The sequence below is a fragment of the Hoplias malabaricus genome, chromosome 12 (genome assembly GCF_029633855.1).
Source record: "Hoplias malabaricus isolate fHopMal1 chromosome 12, fHopMal1.hap1, whole genome shotgun sequence".
NCBI lineage: Eukaryota > Metazoa > Chordata > Actinopteri > Characiformes > Erythrinidae > Hoplias > Hoplias malabaricus.
In genome coordinates this window covers 17,946,744-17,964,485 of record NC_089811.1, presented here as the reverse complement: position 1 = coordinate 17,964,485, position 17,742 = coordinate 17,946,744, and the positions used below count along the sequence as shown (strand labels likewise).

General features: G+C 37.9%; 1 protein-coding gene and 1 long non-coding RNA gene across 14 annotated transcripts in view; both read left to right on the top strand.

The window, feature by feature from the left end:
• Nucleotides 1-1,508: 1,508 nt before the first annotated feature.
• On the top strand, nucleotides 1,509-5,011 carry LOC136710854 (uncharacterized). Of its 5 annotated transcripts, none has more exons than XR_010804672.1 (6): nucleotides 1,509-1,957; nucleotides 2,164-2,322; nucleotides 2,478-2,558; nucleotides 2,733-2,828; nucleotides 3,100-3,402; nucleotides 3,833-5,011. It is a non-coding gene; the product is annotated as an uncharacterized lncRNA (long non-coding RNA). The 5 variants fall into 5 exon arrangements; XR_010804674.1 differs by having other exon boundaries at nucleotides 2,733-3,402; nucleotides 3,833-3,979; nucleotides 4,491-5,011; XR_010804675.1 differs by having other exon boundaries at nucleotides 2,167-2,322; nucleotides 2,733-3,402.
• Nucleotides 5,012-8,087: 3,076 nt separating this feature from the next.
• lrrfip1a (leucine rich repeat (in FLII) interacting protein 1a) overlaps nucleotides 8,088-17,742 on the top strand; it is a 99,299-nt gene continuing 89,644 nt past the window's right edge. For all 9 annotated transcript variants that reach the window (XM_066686899.1, XM_066686898.1, XM_066686894.1 and 6 more), the window contains exon 1: nucleotides 8,088-8,561. In XM_066686899.1, the coding sequence (XP_066542996.1) occupies nucleotides 8,472-8,561 (90 nt within the window). In that variant the 5' untranslated portion in view covers nucleotides 8,088-8,471. The remainder of the gene's footprint in view (nucleotides 8,562-17,742) is intronic.

Genomic DNA, 17,742 nt, shown 5'->3' with positions numbered 1-17,742 from the left:
CTCACAGTGTATTTGGTACAGTAGTTGTATGTCCGCTGTGCTAAACAACTTTTTTAAATGCCTTTTTATTTCTAGTACCACAGTACACCTAGCTTACATTAAAAAATCTCACAAACACGCTCAAACTGCATTCACGTAATAACATTTTATAATAAAAACATTTATATTTTTCATTTGTATTTATTACACAAAGTATAATAAAATACAAACTTACCTTTATCCAATGGCAAGTGCAGTTTTGAAAGCTGGTCTCTAACACGTGTAATCCTCTTCAAGGTAGGCTCTTTAGGCCTCATAGACCTTATAAGCCTTTTACTGCCACCTATTGCTCATGTGGTATTCGCGTGTTGTCAAAATAATTTGTTTGATTTTTACAAAATCGTTTTTACTTAAAAGGGGATCAGTTTCAGGAATATTTACATAAAACAAATTAAATAAAAATTAACCCATAATGACAGTTATGTTTCCATTTTAATCTTACAAATTATCATGCAAATTATAACTCTCACAGCAACGTTATTTTTAAAGAGTAAACCCTGAATACATTTTATTTATTTCATTTAACTTTACTCATCCAATTCAATGTAGCCAGTATAAGTGTAGTACTTAAAGTACTTGTTTTTTTTTTACTATTATAATAATCTATATTTTTCACATACAGCCGTCGAGATGAAGAACCCAGTGCGGCCCATGCCAACTGAGGCAGAAGCTGAGAAGTGTTTAAAAGATTATCTCCGACTGAACTGGAACGACAGCTCTGAATGAGAAAACGGGAGGTGGCAGAAGTGAACCGCTGTAAAAACACAGAAAAAGACGATGAAGATTCACGCTCTTTTCTGTGACCGCGACGAGCGAGCAGCTTCTCACCAGCCTCAGGGAACTGCTTCATCCCGTAAGTATTTCAAGTTAACCTTATATTTTTGGATACATATGTATTTTGGTATCGCCCAAACGTAGTTAACATCGTTAATGTTATGTACGTTATTCTATCAACTGCTATATGTTACATACCTAATATTGAACCGTTTTTTTTTTTTGACACATTTTAGTTAACCTGTTTAGCTAGCTCTTATTTTCCTCTGACATAGAAAACATTTAAATGACATGACAATCACTCATACATGAGTATTTTAATTTGAGTAATTATGAGGTTTGATGGCGTATTTTACAAGACGATGTGAGCATTTTTTTTCTGTGGGTTTTTATGTCACACAGAACCGCATACCTCAGTATTAGAAATAAAACTGCTTAAACACATTAAGGTATAAGGTATAAGGACATATTTTAAACGTCAGTGGACGTCCAAAATTAATTGAAAACAAGTCCGTCATTTTGGGACTAATTGACAACGTCAATGGACGTCCGAAATGCGTTGAAAACAGGTCAGTTATTTCGGGACCAATTGATAACGTCAATGGACGTCCAAAATGCATTGAAAACAAGTCAGTTATTTCGGGACCAATTGACAAAGTCAATGGACGTCCTAAATGCGTTGAAAACAGGTTAGTTATTTCTGGACCAATTGACAACGTCAATGGACGTCCAAAATGCATTGAAAACAAGTCAGTTATTTCGGGACCAATTGCTAACGTCAGTGGACGTCCGAAAGGCGTTTAAAACAAGTCAGTTATATTGGGACGAACTGATAACATCAGTGGACATCTAAAATGCGTTTTAAACAAGTCAGTTACTTCAGGACCAGTTAACGTCAGTGGACGTCCAAAATGTGTCTGTTATTTTGGGACAAATTAATATTGTCAGTGGACGTCCGGAAAGCGTTTTAAGAGAGAGAGAGAGAGAATGTCTGTGTGTGTTTGAGAGAGAGAGCCCCTCCCCTTCAGATAACGGTTACTCTGAGTTTGAATACAGCTTCAAAATAAGTTTCAGTGGATGATTTTTCAACGGTTTGTGGAAGCAGGCATTACTAAAACAGAGGAGGAGGCTTGTATATTCAGAGGTAAGTGATATTCAATCTTAATAAAACTTTAGTTTCACTCATTCTGGTAAAGTATAAGTATTTAAAGAGCTCTAGCAAAGCAACAGCTATGCTAGGTTAGCATCTCAGTGAAGACGTAGATGAGGATAATTAGTTAACCCATTCTGTATAAAAAATACAAAGTAATATTACATTATTAACAGTAATGTTTTTGACATTTATTTCAGCAGGTCTGGGTTGCAGTTACATGCAAGCCACCTTGCTAACAATGTGAATGTTAACCAAATATCAAAAGAAGTGCTGGGCTGGAAAGTAAAATCATACAATACCATTTGCGCAGGCCACATTTGTGCTTTTCCAAATATGTGAAAATCATCAGATGAACGGTACTTTTATCTGAAGTTGTGTGTAAAATATTGATGTATTGTACTCTGTTATTACTTTTACTTAGAAAATCAATACATATAATTTTATCAGGTGCACCAAAACATTTACATATGATACAATATTTTGTTAGATTGACAATTTTTTTCCCGCTCAGGCATCCAACTAACTTGGAGTATGTTCATGTTCCCAAAGGTTTAACTGTGAAATATAAATGTTGTGGGGAACACTAATGCAAGTATGTATTTTATTATATTGTAGAATTAGTAATAATATTTTAAAACGTATTTGCTGTGGTCTGATTATTAATGAAAGCATACATGTTTTGAGTCAATACTGTCCATCCTCCAGCACACCTTGCATATGTCACTCAAGCAAAAGCTAGAAAATGTGCCACTTTTCAATGTTGCAGAGATCTGAAGGTTTCGGTAATTTTATCAGGCAAGGAAGTCAACAGCATTGTCACCAAATGCCCAGTGCTGGTGGCAAGTGAACCAACATCATATAAGTATTATTGTATCTTTTTTAATTCTGAAAATATTATATATAATATGTATAATATTATTATAATATTTATAATATAATACTATAATATAATACTAGATTTATATTAGTCTTTTACTGTAAGACCATTATTAATATTCTATTCTATTAATATTTGTCTAATATTGTTTCCTTATTCTATCTTATTTGCCTCTACACTATTGTCTTTATTGATATAATTTATTGGATTATTATAACAAAGCTTTCATCTATTGTGTTCTGCTTTGTTTTTACAGTTGTCTGATGAGGTTGATGGAATCCATACTCTAACAGTGAACAAAATTCATCAGTTCAGCAATGGATTTACAGCTGTACTCCCTAAAATACACATCTCCACACTGACGTTGAGATGAGAGAAGACTTCAAAGCTTACAGATTTGATTTAAACATTTGACCTAAATAATAATTTAACAAGTATTGCATCAATGTGGCTTTTGTGCTTTCATTCATTCATGTATTCATTCATTGTCTGCTTGTCCAGTTCAAGGTTGTGGTGGGTACAAAATATTTACATACTACCTGGAGTCACTCTGCGCAAGGTGGGAACACACCCTAGACAGGGCACTAGTCCTTCACAGGGCACCACACACCCACAATTTCACTCACACACTCACACAATGGACACTTTTGAGTAGCCAATCCACCTGCCAATATGTGTTTGGATCATGGGAGGAAACCAGGAGCACACAGTGTCATACAGACACAGTAAGAAAACACCAAACTCCAGAGGGGGGCACCAATATAAATGAATAGTTAATAGGTATGGGATCATTATTAAAGCATTTTTCTTCATGATGTATAGGCATTGACTTCAAGAATAAACTTGTTTTTCTTGACTTACAACTCTGACCCCCTCATTAAGTATGATAAAGTAAACTGTTGCCACACCAACTGAAATAGTCACAGTCAATGGAAAGTCAGTATTATGTCTTAGTGTGTCATGCCAAGTCTATTTCTGTTTTTCTGTAGGGTGAACCTACAACATTATATCTGATAATTCACCTGAAAGATCAGGACTGGGAAACTGGTGTTTCCAGAGGAAGCCAGAGTGTGGTGAAAGCTGAGTTGAGGTTTGCTGTCATAGTGCAGTAGATGATGCCTTCTTCACAAACACCTGTATGTATCACGACTTCAAAATTGAATACCCTGCACACTTGAAAACATCATGACATTTCTCCAGAGATGCATTTTAAACATGGAGTTGCAGAGTGTGACTCGAGTGATCAACCTCCTGTACTAAACCTTTCATGCCTCCACTGAACCAATGCACACAATTTCTGCATAGAAGGTTTACCTTTGCCAAACTCAAACAACACACTGGCCTGTGCGTGGACATGTACAGTACAACCTGTGGTATATGACTGCCAGTACACTATTTTCAAGTTTCATTCTAACAGAAGATGTGTACTGAAAACACAAGCAATAATTTTCCTTCCACTGTCATATTTTTACTAATTAAATGTATTGGGTTAAACAGATAAAAAAAAAGGTAAAATTTAATGTATATATTAAAATGTCAGTTTTGCGTATTTCCTCTTCAGGTGGATTTTTATTAATTAAAAAAATTCTATATTTTTGATTTTGCTTTTTTACGTAAGTAATTGTTTCGTACACTTGATTATGGAAGGTCGCCAATCCACCTACCAACATGTGATTTTGGACTGTGGGAGGAAACCGGAGCACCCTGAGGAAACCCACGTGGACACGGGGAGAACACACCAACTCCTCACAGACAGTCACCCGGAGCAGGAATCGAACCCATAACCTCCAGGTCCCTGGAGCTGTGTGACTGTGACACTAACTGCTGCGCCACCGTGCCACCCATTATGAATATTTGTGTTAATAATTCTGGTACACTTTAGTCACCACAGTGTACAAAATGGTTTGTCACTGGGGTGGTATATATAAAGCTAATGTTAATGATACATTTTAGCCCCTTATGGTTCCAAGTACATTAACTAATACAAAACATGACTACATAAAAGAATACTGAAAGGTACTGTATTGTACCTAAAAGAGGTACAGCCCCAGTGACAAGCTTTTGTACACTCTATACTGTGTACTTTGTTCAAATCTGTACATCATTATCTTAGTATGCAAATTTTTGTTTCATTTACATGTGTAATTGAATACAGAATATTATTTTTTTCATATTTACATTATATATATATATATATATATATATATATATATATATATATATATATATTTATGCATTTATACATGTATGCCATGCCATGTATGTTTGAGTCACATATTTTGGGCTAATTACAAAAATTTGCCAATATGTTTATAAATATTTTGCTTTTACCTATGGGTGTAATGCTTTTTTCCAACCGGGATTGTGAACTGACAGGTACAATTAAATACTAATAGAAGTGTTACATAATGGAAACTATTAAAATAAATAATGGAACCATTAGGAACCATTAAGTGCTAATGGGTTACATGATGAAAACTATTAGATGTAGACACCATTAAAATCCAGTCTGAACCATTAAATTCTTTATGGAACCTACTGTACTTTGAAAGTACATTTGTAATGTGACTCTGTTACTCATCTTTTCAAAGTTTATGTTTGGATGTCTTTTCAACTTTAATTCAGTGTTTATTGAATGACATTTAGGTACGTGATTTCAATGTTGAAATAACGGCTTTAAAAGGACGTCTTTAATGTTACTTTGTTATTCGTCTTTTCAAATTTCATTTTCAACCTTAGAAAAACGCTGATTGAACGACATTTAGGTACGTGATTTCAGCGTTGAAATAACGGCTTTAAAAGGACGTCTTTAATGTGACTTTTTTAGTTGTCTTTTCAACGTCTGTGTTTGGACGTCTTTTCAACTTTCATTTTCAACCTTAAGAATACATTGATTAGACGACAGTCAAGTACGTTATTTCAACGTTGAATCAACGGCTAAATGTTTACTGGGATGGGTCAGACACAATTGTGGAATGCAGTGTGTTGCTTAAGTCATACTATAGTATAGATTTCAGGAATAAACACTCAGTTCTCTTCCAGATCAGGACCACAGTGTGATTAGTATTTGAACCCTGAATCGATGCACGAAGTCATGGCATGTAGTTTCACATGATACAATTAATGATCACGAAAATGATATATCCAGAGTGAGTGGAACTCCGGTGTGCCCACGAGGCTCCATCGCGTGCTCGGACGCCTTATGCATCGCAGTCAGGGGCTGCACTGACGGGGCCGTCATGTCGTGTGGATGGTTTAATAAAGAATTTTGTTCACTTCACTGACTGCTTCTTTCACAACCCACTCATGGCGCACAGACTGTGAGTCTGTCTGTCTATTACTGTTGTGGCTGGTGGAACACCAGAGACAACAATATGCCACATTTGAATTGGCCTGTCAATTTAATTGGGCTGGGAAAGGATGTAAAAGGCCATTTAAAGACACCCTCTTAAAAAACTGTGTTTTTGGTAGGTCTTTACAGTTGTCATCTTCTCTTATTTCCACTCCCATATCTTTTACATGAATGGTTCAGTGAAATATAAAATTTGAACAATTTCCCACTTAACCCTTCCTTGGTGGCTAAGAATAGCAGGTGGGGAAGAACAGAGAACAGTCAAGCTTTTTACCTTCCACACCCCATGTGAGCCAGCAACTCTTGTGGCGTTCATATAAAACAACTAAGGATCAAGATATTATGTCGTTTTTTTTAAGCTGCAGGAAATATACTGGTAAACTGGTGCTGGTATACTCTGTCACTACTGTTTATTTTATTCAATTTCACAGCATATTTTGTAGTGCCCATTGTAGTTATTTGAGTGCCCATTTGCTATTTGAATCAATTATTAAGAGACTGTGTTTGAATATATCCTGAAAGTGTTATTTTTTTATTGTCTGTTCAGCAGCCCACCAACATCATAAATGTTTGACCCTGATGATCTTTTTCAGATGTTGTCATGAAGTGGCTGCACTATGCACCCAAAAGAGAAGAAAGGAAGAAAAATTGAAAAACTGCTTGTCACATTATGAACTGCTTAAGTAGTTTTTTGGGTATTTTTTCACCTGAAATTCTGGACCGCACCACACCACCCCAAGGTTTATGTGTTTTGTTGCATGAAATAAATTTGGTTTGGTTGGTAAAATAATGTAACTGAACTCAATTGTGTGTTGTGTTTTATTTTGTGGAGGAGAGAGCATTTTTATATATTAAGTTGTTTTATGGTTAAAATAGGGCAGGTTGCTTCAGGAAGGGCATTCGGCGTAAAAACTGCCAGATCGGTGTGCGGATTGTGGTTGGTCTGCTGTGGCGACCCTGGATGGGAGCAGCCGAAAGATGAAGAAGAAGTTGTTTTATGGCCTGAATCATTATTGAATCACCTGCAAATTAAACTTATCCACTTTACTGCATTTAACTTTTGACTGAAAAAGTTGATTTTGTATTGGCCTTGGTTGTTTATTCAACATTATGTCGGACATAAACTATTTCAATGCTGAATCAATATCAGAAATCAGTGTTGATTCAGTGCTTTTTCCTGGTGGTAATTCAATGTGGAATGCGTTTTTTTATTTTTATGTTGATTGTTTATTCCGTGTTGGTCATAACGAGCAGTTTCAATGCTGAATCAACATCAGAAATCAATGTTGATTCAATGATTATTCCTGATGGCAATTCAATGTTGAATTATTGTCATTTTACTATCTGTGTAGTACTCAAACTTAAAACATGACTTCACATTAAAATGTAATGATTTACACCAGCTGGTCCTCACAAGGAAGACTAATCCCCACAATGAGAGTGTAAACAGGTTTTGGTCCCCGCAATTTGATATCTGACACACACACGCACACACAAAATACCCAAAACATGCTGGCAGATATAATACTGAAATGATTATGAATTGGTTTAATTTACTTAAAGTTTTCAGTATCTTAGTTGAACAATGTTATATGTTGATGTAATATCAGGTTTATTCAGAAAGACTATGGGTTTAGGATTACGAATTTAAAGAGTGCACAGTAGTGTTTCTGTTTTTAGCACCCGGTTCACAACATCAAAAATAACTATGAGGGTGTGGAGCGCGCAGGATAACCCACCCTAACAGAAATACCACGGATGTTCAGAGTTAACTCTTGTCGTGATCTCAGACAAGGCCTGCGTGGACCTCTTTAAACTGCTTTAAACCAACAACCAGGAAATTTACTTAAACCAGGAAATATGTAACTTGAGCGCATGTCAGAAATGCAATGGGCAACCGAGTCATTAGAAGACTGGAATAATCTACATTATGACGCTAAATCAATTAAGTTAATCTAAAGGTGTCTGTGCATTTTATAAAACACGCGTATTAGATGTGTGAATGGATAAATTCGAGGTTTCTTTCGTGTTATCTTTGGCGTTTTAAAAAGGCAACCCAGGAAGCAAAGCAACACGGATGCCCCCCACCCCCACCGGATTACAAAATTGTGAGAGGCTTACTTGCAAACATCGACTTAGAAGGCAACTTCCGCGGTGTTGATATATCAGAGGAACGTCCCTAATTCATAGTAAAGGACAGAAAGCGGGACTGCTCTCTGAAGAATTACTCACATCACCCTTAAACTGAACGGATAATCAACACGTCTTCCAGCCCAATGGGTTCTCAAGGGCCAGGACGAAAAAGAACGCCGAACAGAAATGGGCTGACGGCTGAGGAGGATGCGCTGAATATAATAGCAAGAGAGGTACTTAAAAAAATATATCTTACTATAACCTACCGGTTTGATTGTAGGTCTGGATGACCTACTGCTAATGAACGCAGTCACCAAAATTGCAAACCCTGCCTTTAAATTTACTGAAACATGTTTATTACTATTATTATTATTATTATTATTATTAATATTATCTTGACATTTAGCCATTATAAAATACTGTGTGATTATAAAATTACAGTTTTCATAGTTCCAGTTTAGGCTTCAGTTAATTTGTCAAAAGACAATGTATTACTGACTGGGACAGATTTTAAGCTCTAAGAAATTGCTCAGACCAAACTGGTACTATCCTTTGAAGATCGCAGTGTACTGACATGTGATAGTGAGTGACAGGAGGTAGAATTCATAAAATAGCAAAAGACCTGCTGTAATTAAACAAAAATTCTTGCATTTGTATGTGACAAAAAAATGACATTATTGTCTATTTTTTAAATGTATAGGTACAATATCTTCTCTTTTCTACTTGTGTAATCATGGGGAAAATGGTTTTACTTTATTTATTACTGTCATTGTTTAAACCTTTATGTCACTGACCTTTGGCTCCAAATATCATGATATCCCTTTGTTGCATTTAAGTGCATATTTTTACAGATGTGTTATGTTATTATTTTTTTAAAATAAATATTTAAACATATTTATAAATGTTTATTTTTTGCATCATGTTGTAAGCGTAGAATTAGGTTGTTTACAGTTGTTCATTTATCTTATTTTAGATTAATTTGCTTCTTAATACTTTTAGGAAATTGTTATTGGACTTCTAAGCTGGACGTTTCAGTTACAGTTTCAGCAATAACAGTTTCTTAAGAGTTGATTGATATTTCTGTTTTTATATTTTAGGTCAAGTGATCGTTCTCATTTATGTCAAGTTAAAATCGTAGCAAGATGTCATTGCATTATTTTTGCTGTAGATTGAACAGGTTATAAAAAGCTGTGCCTTTAAGTGTTGTTACCACTGGATATAGTCTGACAGGCTGATATGTTGCCCCCACTGAGTTAGCTCATTCTGTAGCAAGGATTTTAAAAATAGAAATCTTTTAAATATCAGCTGTGAGGCCGAGCAAGTGTTTTTGGAGTGGGGGTGCTGCATGATGTTAGTGTTTGCTTACTACCTTTTCTTTTTGAAGTATGTGTGTGTTGTGCAGAGTTTGTGTGTATGTGTTTCTTGAGAGTTGGTGTATGTATGTGTCTTTACACTTATATAGCGCCTTTCTAGACACCCAAGGGCGCTTTACAATCCACACTGCTCAGAATGCTCAGAACACTCAATCCACATACACACACACACACTGGTGAGAAGCGGCAGCCAAACGCGCACAGCGTACTCTTGACCAGGAACGACCACCTGGAGGACTGCATCGGGCACTAGGGTTTAACCCAGGATAGAGCGCCAATCCATATCAGGGCTCACACACATTCACTCACACATACAGACATTCATTCAGTTATTAGAGAAGCCAATTCACTTACCCTCCATGTTTTTGGACTGTGGGAGGAAACCAGAGCCCCAGAGCAGGGAACCCATGCAGACACGGGGAGAACATGGAAACTCCACCCAGATGGGACTTGAACCCAAGATCCCAGCGCTGGGAGGCGAACGTGCTAACCACTAAGCCACTTAAGGTGGAAATGTCTCCAAATAATGCAGACAGAAATAAGTAAAATTTTCTGTAAAAATAATTTGAGTTTTCTTCTAGTTTGAGTCTGAGTCTGCTAAACTGAATGACCTGTGAACAGGACCTCAATTAATATAAATTTAACTATGAATTATGATGAAGCAAAACTCCCTCAGCTGAAAAAGAAACCTTGGAAGGAACCAAGGCTCACAAGGGGTGACCTATTGTCTCATCTTCTTTTCCGCTTTTCCATTTCAGGGTCGCGGTGTGACCTATTGTCCTCTGGTCAATCTATTGGTAATAATAGTTAGAAGTCTGAAAACTTCAGTGTAGGGTGTGCAGCTCCAAGGCACTTGGTGGTGGCTGGAGTGTGGGCAGCTGGATTGAAGCGTGGAGGAGGAGCTTGACAGTCATCCATCAGTGTCTAGCCGGACAGGTGGGCACTCGTTTACACAGATAAAGCTAAAGAGATAGAATTAGTTTCAGTCTGTGGTGTTTGTAAAGCTGAAAATGTGAACATTTCCAGTGTGTGGCTAATGATTCCAGCAGATCTGACTATGGCAGCTTTTAACTAAAAGGAAAGAATCAGAAAGACACACAGATGCGGGAGCATTCTGAAACACTCCCACTGTCATACCTCCACCCCACTATCGACAAACCTGAGTGATCGCGTGAAATGGGGGGATGACAGCACCAGCGTTTCAGTTCCCCCTGGATCTGCCGCATTTATCTATGGGGGAGCTTTAACAACCAGAAGCAAAACTAAACAAATGAGTTTTGAAATCATTCCAGAGTTGGGGGGCTTTATAAGAAAAAGCTCTATCCCCCAGCTAAGGCCTTCTGAAATCTGGGAATTATTAAAAATCCAGTACTCTGTGATCTGAGTAATCATGGAGGCTCATAATAGGAAATAGTATCCTGAAGGTATTCAGGAGTGAGCCCATGCAGATCTTTATGTTAATAACAGAATTTTGTAATCGATGTGGAATTTAACAGGCAGCCAATGAAGTGAAGATAGAACTGGGCTGATATGTTCAAATGTTCTAGTTTTAGTGAGGACCTTGGCTGCAGCATTTTGAACTAGTTGAAATTTTCTTAAATTTCTGCTTCTGCCTCCTGACAGTAGTGTGTTACAATAGTCGAGTCTTGAAGGCATGTACTAATGTTTCTGTGTCCTGCTGGGATAAGACATTTCTAATCTTGGTGATGTTGCAAAGATGTAAAAAAGCTGTCTTAGTGATACTGTCTGTGTTGATCAAATGATAAATTCGGGTCAATTATGACACCAAGATTTTTTGCTGTTAAACCAGGTTTAACAGGAAAGGAGGCAAGATTTAAATTAAATCTGATCATTTATTTCTGGCCACCTTTGGACACAAAAGCAAGACCTCTGTTTTGTTGTTGTTTAGAAGGAGGAAGTTACACAACATCCAGCATTTCACATCTTTTACACAGTCCTCTATCTTCTTTAATCTTTGTCATCTGTCTTGGCTGAAATATACATATGCGTGTCGTCTGCGTAACAGTGAAAGTTAATGTCATAGTTTCTTATAACTGTGCCTAGTGGTAACATGTAAATAATAATGGTCCTAAAATAGAGCTTTGCGGAATTTCAAATCGGACTTTGGAATAATTTGAAGATAAATTGTTTACTTTTACCAATTGATAACGTTCCGTTAAGTAAAATTTGAACCATAATAGGGCTGTCCCTGTAATTTCAACCATGTGTTCTTATCTTTCTAGGAGAATATTTTGGTCTATCGTATAGAAAGCTGCACTGAGATCAAGAAGAACCAACCGATCATAATCATATCACCATTGATCATAAGCAAGAAGAAGATCATTTGTTATCTTGACTAGAGCTATCAGTGCTGATGTGGCCTGAATCCAGATTGGAATTTTTCATAAATATGATTCCTATGTAAATATGAACTAAGTTGTTGGTCCACTGCTTTTTCTAAGATCTTGAATAGAAATGGCAGATTAGAAATAGACCTGTAATTAGACAATGTGCTAGAATTAAGATTAGGTTTCTTGATTATAGGTTTAATAACTGCTAGTTTAAAAGCTTTGGGTACATGGCCCAAATTAAGGGATGAGTTTACTATAGTTAAAAGATGATTGATAATAGCTGGTAGTACTTCTTTGAGTCATTTTGTGAGACTTGCTTCAAGTGTGCAAGTTGTATATTTTGTGGAGTTGATAATCTTCTCTAATTCTAATTGTGGGAGTGGGTAAAAAAATTCAAGTCTTTCTTTTACAATTGTATTATTTTATATCAGCCAAATTAGGTGGCAGCCAGGTCGGATGTGTTACTGTGGGTTTGAGTTTGTTGTCTAATATTCTCAATTTTATTATTAAAAAAGTCCATAAAGGCTTTACTGGTGAGAATTTGCCGGAATTGGTTGTTCAGAACCTGCCTGAATTTTTGTAGTTCTGGAAAACACACTAAACAGGACTATAGGATTATTTTTATTATTGGAGGTCGGCAAGGCTGTCCGTCCTGGTGTGTGAGTGAATGAGTGTATATGTGAATGAATGTCTGTTTGTGTGTGTGCCCAGTTATGGATTGGTGGTCTATCCTGGGCGAAACCCTAGTGCCCGATGCAGTCCTCCAGGTGGATGGTCGTTCCTGGTTGAGAGCACGCTTTGTGCGTTTGGCTGCCACTTCTCACCAGTGTGTGTGTGGATTGAGTGTTCTGAGCGTTCAGAGCAGCGTGGATTGTAAAGCGTCCTTGGGTATCTAGAAAGGCGCTATATAAGTGTAACGATAGTTTGGAACACTTCCAGCTTGGTTAATCACCATTTCTGCTCTAGTGTCTGTGATGTTTGTTTTAAGGTTTTCTATAAATTGTAGGGTGGTAGATGGTTTTATTATTATACGGTTTGTGATAAGATATTAATTTTGTCTATGTTCAGACCTAGTGTCAAAACTAAGTCTAAAGTGTGACTACAGTAGTGTGTAGGCCCTGTTACATTTTGAGTAATACCAATAGAGTCTAGGATTGAAGTAAATGCCTTTTTAGTGGGTCATCTGCCTTCTCAAAATGGATATTGAAATCTCCTATAATTATAACTTTATGATTGCACACAGCTAGGTTTGCAGCGAAATCACTGAATTCTTTAATAAATTCTGAGTAGGGCCCTGTTGGTCTCTAAATGTTACATAATAAAAATGCATCCTTTTTTGTGACTGGCTTTGTAATGATGGTGGAGAGCACCTCAAAAGAAGTGAAGGTGTCACATTGTTTAAGACTGAGGGTATTATGGTACTTTACACATACTCCTCCTCCTTTGCCTGATAATCTTGGGCTATGTACATAATTATAGCCTACAGGTGTGGCTTCATTTAGTGCTGAATATTCATTTGGTCTAACCCATGTTTCTGTGAGACAGAAAATGTCAAATTTATTAACACTTATAACATCATTTACGATGACTGCTTTTGAGTTTAGTGATCTTATATTGAGTATGTGAGGCTATGTAAACAGGAGAGACGCTTGCGGGTTTTTAGCAGGAACAGTTTTACTTAACAGAAATTAAAGTGCAAAACACACTGTAAAGAAAGAACAGTCACAACCAAAAAGGGAAATCTAGAGATTTGTAATGTACAGGCTGAGGTCAAAAACACAAAGTATCAAACACTAGCAGTCCGGATCCAAAAGACAGAGTAAAGAGAAACGTAAGAAAGGGTCATACACGAGATGGCTTTCATAAACAAGGTTCGCTCAGTAAGTAACATAAGGGTTGGCAATACTTTGCAAATGGCAGATGCCAAAGCCTGGGTTTATATACTAACTGAATAATTATGTCCAGATACAAAACAGCTGTGACTTAAAACTCAGGTGACCCGGAGCGCACCAAAGAGTTCCCATTGGTTGATGGAGTCATGTGACCATCTGCTGAACCATGGGAACTGAAGTCCCCAGAGTAAGTCACAGACTCAAGTTGCAATCCGGCGTGAAGTGAGGGGTGGAAGCGAAGCGTCCACAGAGACAGGTGTGACAGAGTAACACAATATTTGGGTTCTGAGGTGTTGCTATTATATGTGTATAATTTAATATTGATTATGTTGTTGAAATGAGCTGATTTTGTTTTTTGACTTTTACATTTAATTCAGGGGAAAGACACAGTCTCAATACAGTTGAACAGCACCCTGTCTATAAAGCCCACTTGATTTTTCGGAACACCACTTGGACATCCAGTAGTTTTACGCCGAAGATCTGCTGTCGGTTTCTGGCTCCCAGTAAACAGCTAACTGTTACTGCTGGCACCCCCATAGGATTAGCTATAGAGTTATAGAGTTCACTTTTAACGGGCTCCTCAGCGGGTGCTTTGCTGAGGGGGGCAAACCTGTTTGACATGTGAATCAGAGGATTGTGGTGTCCCAGTGGGCTAGCCTTGATCTCAGCGTTAGTATTAGCCTTAGGTTTCCGGCTATGTTGCAGAGACATCACCCATTCAGCGGGGCTGGGAGGGCTCTCACGCTTGAGTCAAGGGGGTTCTGACTCTTCCTAAGGCACCCGGAATTGCTAGCAATGAATCTCACTGTTTATCCTTAAATAATAATAAGCCACGGATGCGCACTTCTAGCTGGCCCACCTTATCCACCAGAGTGCTAACTAGCTGGCACTTAGCACATACACATCCACTATCGTTATTGCTAGAGGTGGGAAGGGGGTTAAACTAAACAAGCCACACTCTGAGCAAGCAAAACAGCCAGGAGTTGCCATTTTTTATTGCTTTTGGTTGATTTAGGAACACCAGAAACACTGCTGCAGGAGCAGGTGGCAGTTGAAGTGCCTCTGTAGTAAATAATCCTGTGAAGATTCATTCATTCATTGTCTGTAACCACTTATCCAGTTCAGGGTCATGGTGTCTCCGGAGCCCACCCAGAATCATTGGGTGCAAGGCAGGAATATCCCCTGGAGGAGGCGCCAGTCCTTCACAGGGCAACACACACACTCACTTACACCTACGGACACTTTTGAGCTGCCAATCCACCTACCAACATGTGTTTTTGGACTATGGGATGAAACCAGATCAACCAGAGAACACACCAAACTCCTCACAGACAGTCACCTGGAGCAGGTCCCTAGAGCTGTGTGACTGCGACACTACCTGCCGTGCCACTGTGCCACTCCTGTGGTACGAATAGAAATAAGAACAGGAATAACAGGAGACACAAAAAATAACAGAAAAACCAGGGCAAGCAAAGCAATTTTTTTTCAAACAAACGGGTTGCCAGATAATCCCAAGCACTATGTGGATTAAAGTCCCACCCTTAAGTATAAAGAGCCAACCAGCTTGCTGTTAACGGAAACAGTCCTGCCCTCCAGCAATAAGAGATTGCTGGTTATGGAAAAGCAGTTAAAGGAGCAATATGTAAGATATTTACTGTACCTATTTATAGAAATGTCCAAGGTGTGTGTTCGTAGATTATAGAATCAGTCAAAGCTAAATCACTGCTGCCTCGCATAGCATTGCTGGTGCGTTATATTCTCCCAGTCCGGAGTGGAGCTCCTGTGATCCCCCTCTCAAAGGGCCTGCCTGAGATCCCACCCTCTGTCCAATCATTTTACAGTTCAAACCCATAGCATTGCCAGATCTACAAACAGAGTGTTGCCAGGTCTACAAACAGAGTGCAGCCATGAAATGTCCAAGTCAAAAAAGTTAATGTTATATTTTACTGGACCCAAAAAGCGTCTTTGCCCTTCTAAAAATCTCCATGACCAGAGATTGAGTAAAATGAGAGGAAATATTGGCCTTGTGGAGGCGGGTTACAAACAACACTACAGAAAATTCATTCATTATCTGTAACTGCTTATGCAGTTTAGGGTCACAGTGGGTCCAGAGCCTACCTGGAATCATTGGGTGTAAGGCAGGAATATACCCTGGAGGGGGCGCCAGTCCTTCACAGGGCAACACAGACACATTCACTCACACCTACGGACACTTTTGAGTCGCCAATCCACCTACCAACGTGTGTTTTTGGACTGTGGGAGGAAACTGGAGCACCAGGAGGAAACCCACGCAGACACGGGGAGAACACACCAACTCCTCACAGACAGTCACCCGGAGCGGGAATCGAACCCACAACCTCCAGGTCCCTGGAGCTGTGTGGCTGCGCCACCGTGCCGCCCCCACTACAGAACAGTTAACAGCAAATAATTTCGGAGAAAAACAGAAGTACAAATGCTTATGTATAGATTGAAAGGAGTAAACGCCATAGGTCGTGTGTTTTGTATACAGAAAGTGATGGATAGTGACGTTTCAAATATATCAGGACGGTGTTTTGTCTGTTTTACACGAAGAAGGTGAAATCAAGAAATTTTTTTATCAAGTCAAAAAATCAAGATATAATATCCGCGGAAGGATGCTAAACGTGTAGTTTTTCCACTTTATGGAAGTTGTGTTCGTATTTTGCCATCTAGCAGCGACAGAATGCAACAAGTTCACTATTTAAGGTCAAAAAAAAAATCCAAATGAATCGATTGCTTATGCTTTCTACCCTGGACGTGTACTCTGAATATTTTCACTCGTATTTTGGCATCTGAATTTCGTCTATCGAATTTGAGCAACTTCGAAATATATTGTTTTGATTTTTTTAAGCTTGAATTATAACAGTGAAACGTGTTCTTGAAAATTCATGAGTTCAATTCAAGAGCAATTATATAGATGCATAATTGCGAAGCAAAATATTCAGAGGTGGAAGTCTGAAGACTTAACTTGAAGATGCATAATTTCTGTGCTACAAATTCAAAGGTGGTAATATTTCAAAGTCTGAGACAGATTTGCTTCCATATGTGTGTGGGTGTTTTAGACAAATTAAGGAGTAAAGATTGTGTTTGAAAAGCCTTGCATATTCTCCTATTTACTTATTTAAGGTGGGGCAGAGAAATCAAGCTTGGTAGTACACAGCAAATATAAGCGTTTCCCTAGTAAATAAATGTTTTAGTGACATGATGTACACTTAATCAGGTATTTGTAAATTGACAAAATGGAACATAAGTAGAGTTTCAAAATTAGTTTTGTTTATAAAACTTAGCGCTAGCTTTAGCTTCTCATAGATGTTTAATGTGGAAATAAGTTAGAAGCTGGAGAATAATACAAAAAAGGCTCTAAACTGACTCATTTAAGGTGGAACTAAATGCTTGAATATGAAAATTGTGATTAAGATGCAAGGATCTGCCTCCTAAAATGACATTAATTGTCTAAAAGGTTAAGGTGGATTAGACAGTACATTCTTGAAAATGCAGGGAAAACGTTTCTATTTTTGCCTTTTACTTAAGTAGGTAAATTTCTAGTGACATCACATACAATTGGTTTGTGTGTTTTAAACAGATAAACATGTATAACAATACAGAATGCAAGGGATGCAGCCACAGAGGTTTCAGTGGTTTGTAAATAATTTGGTGACTTTAGAGAGAAGATGAAGGGAAAGGCAGGCTGATTTAGCCTTATGCAGGCTATGTGGTTGTTATGGTATTTCAGGTCTTTCCTAGGGTATTGCTGAACAGCTGCTGTGGAATCTAAGCTGG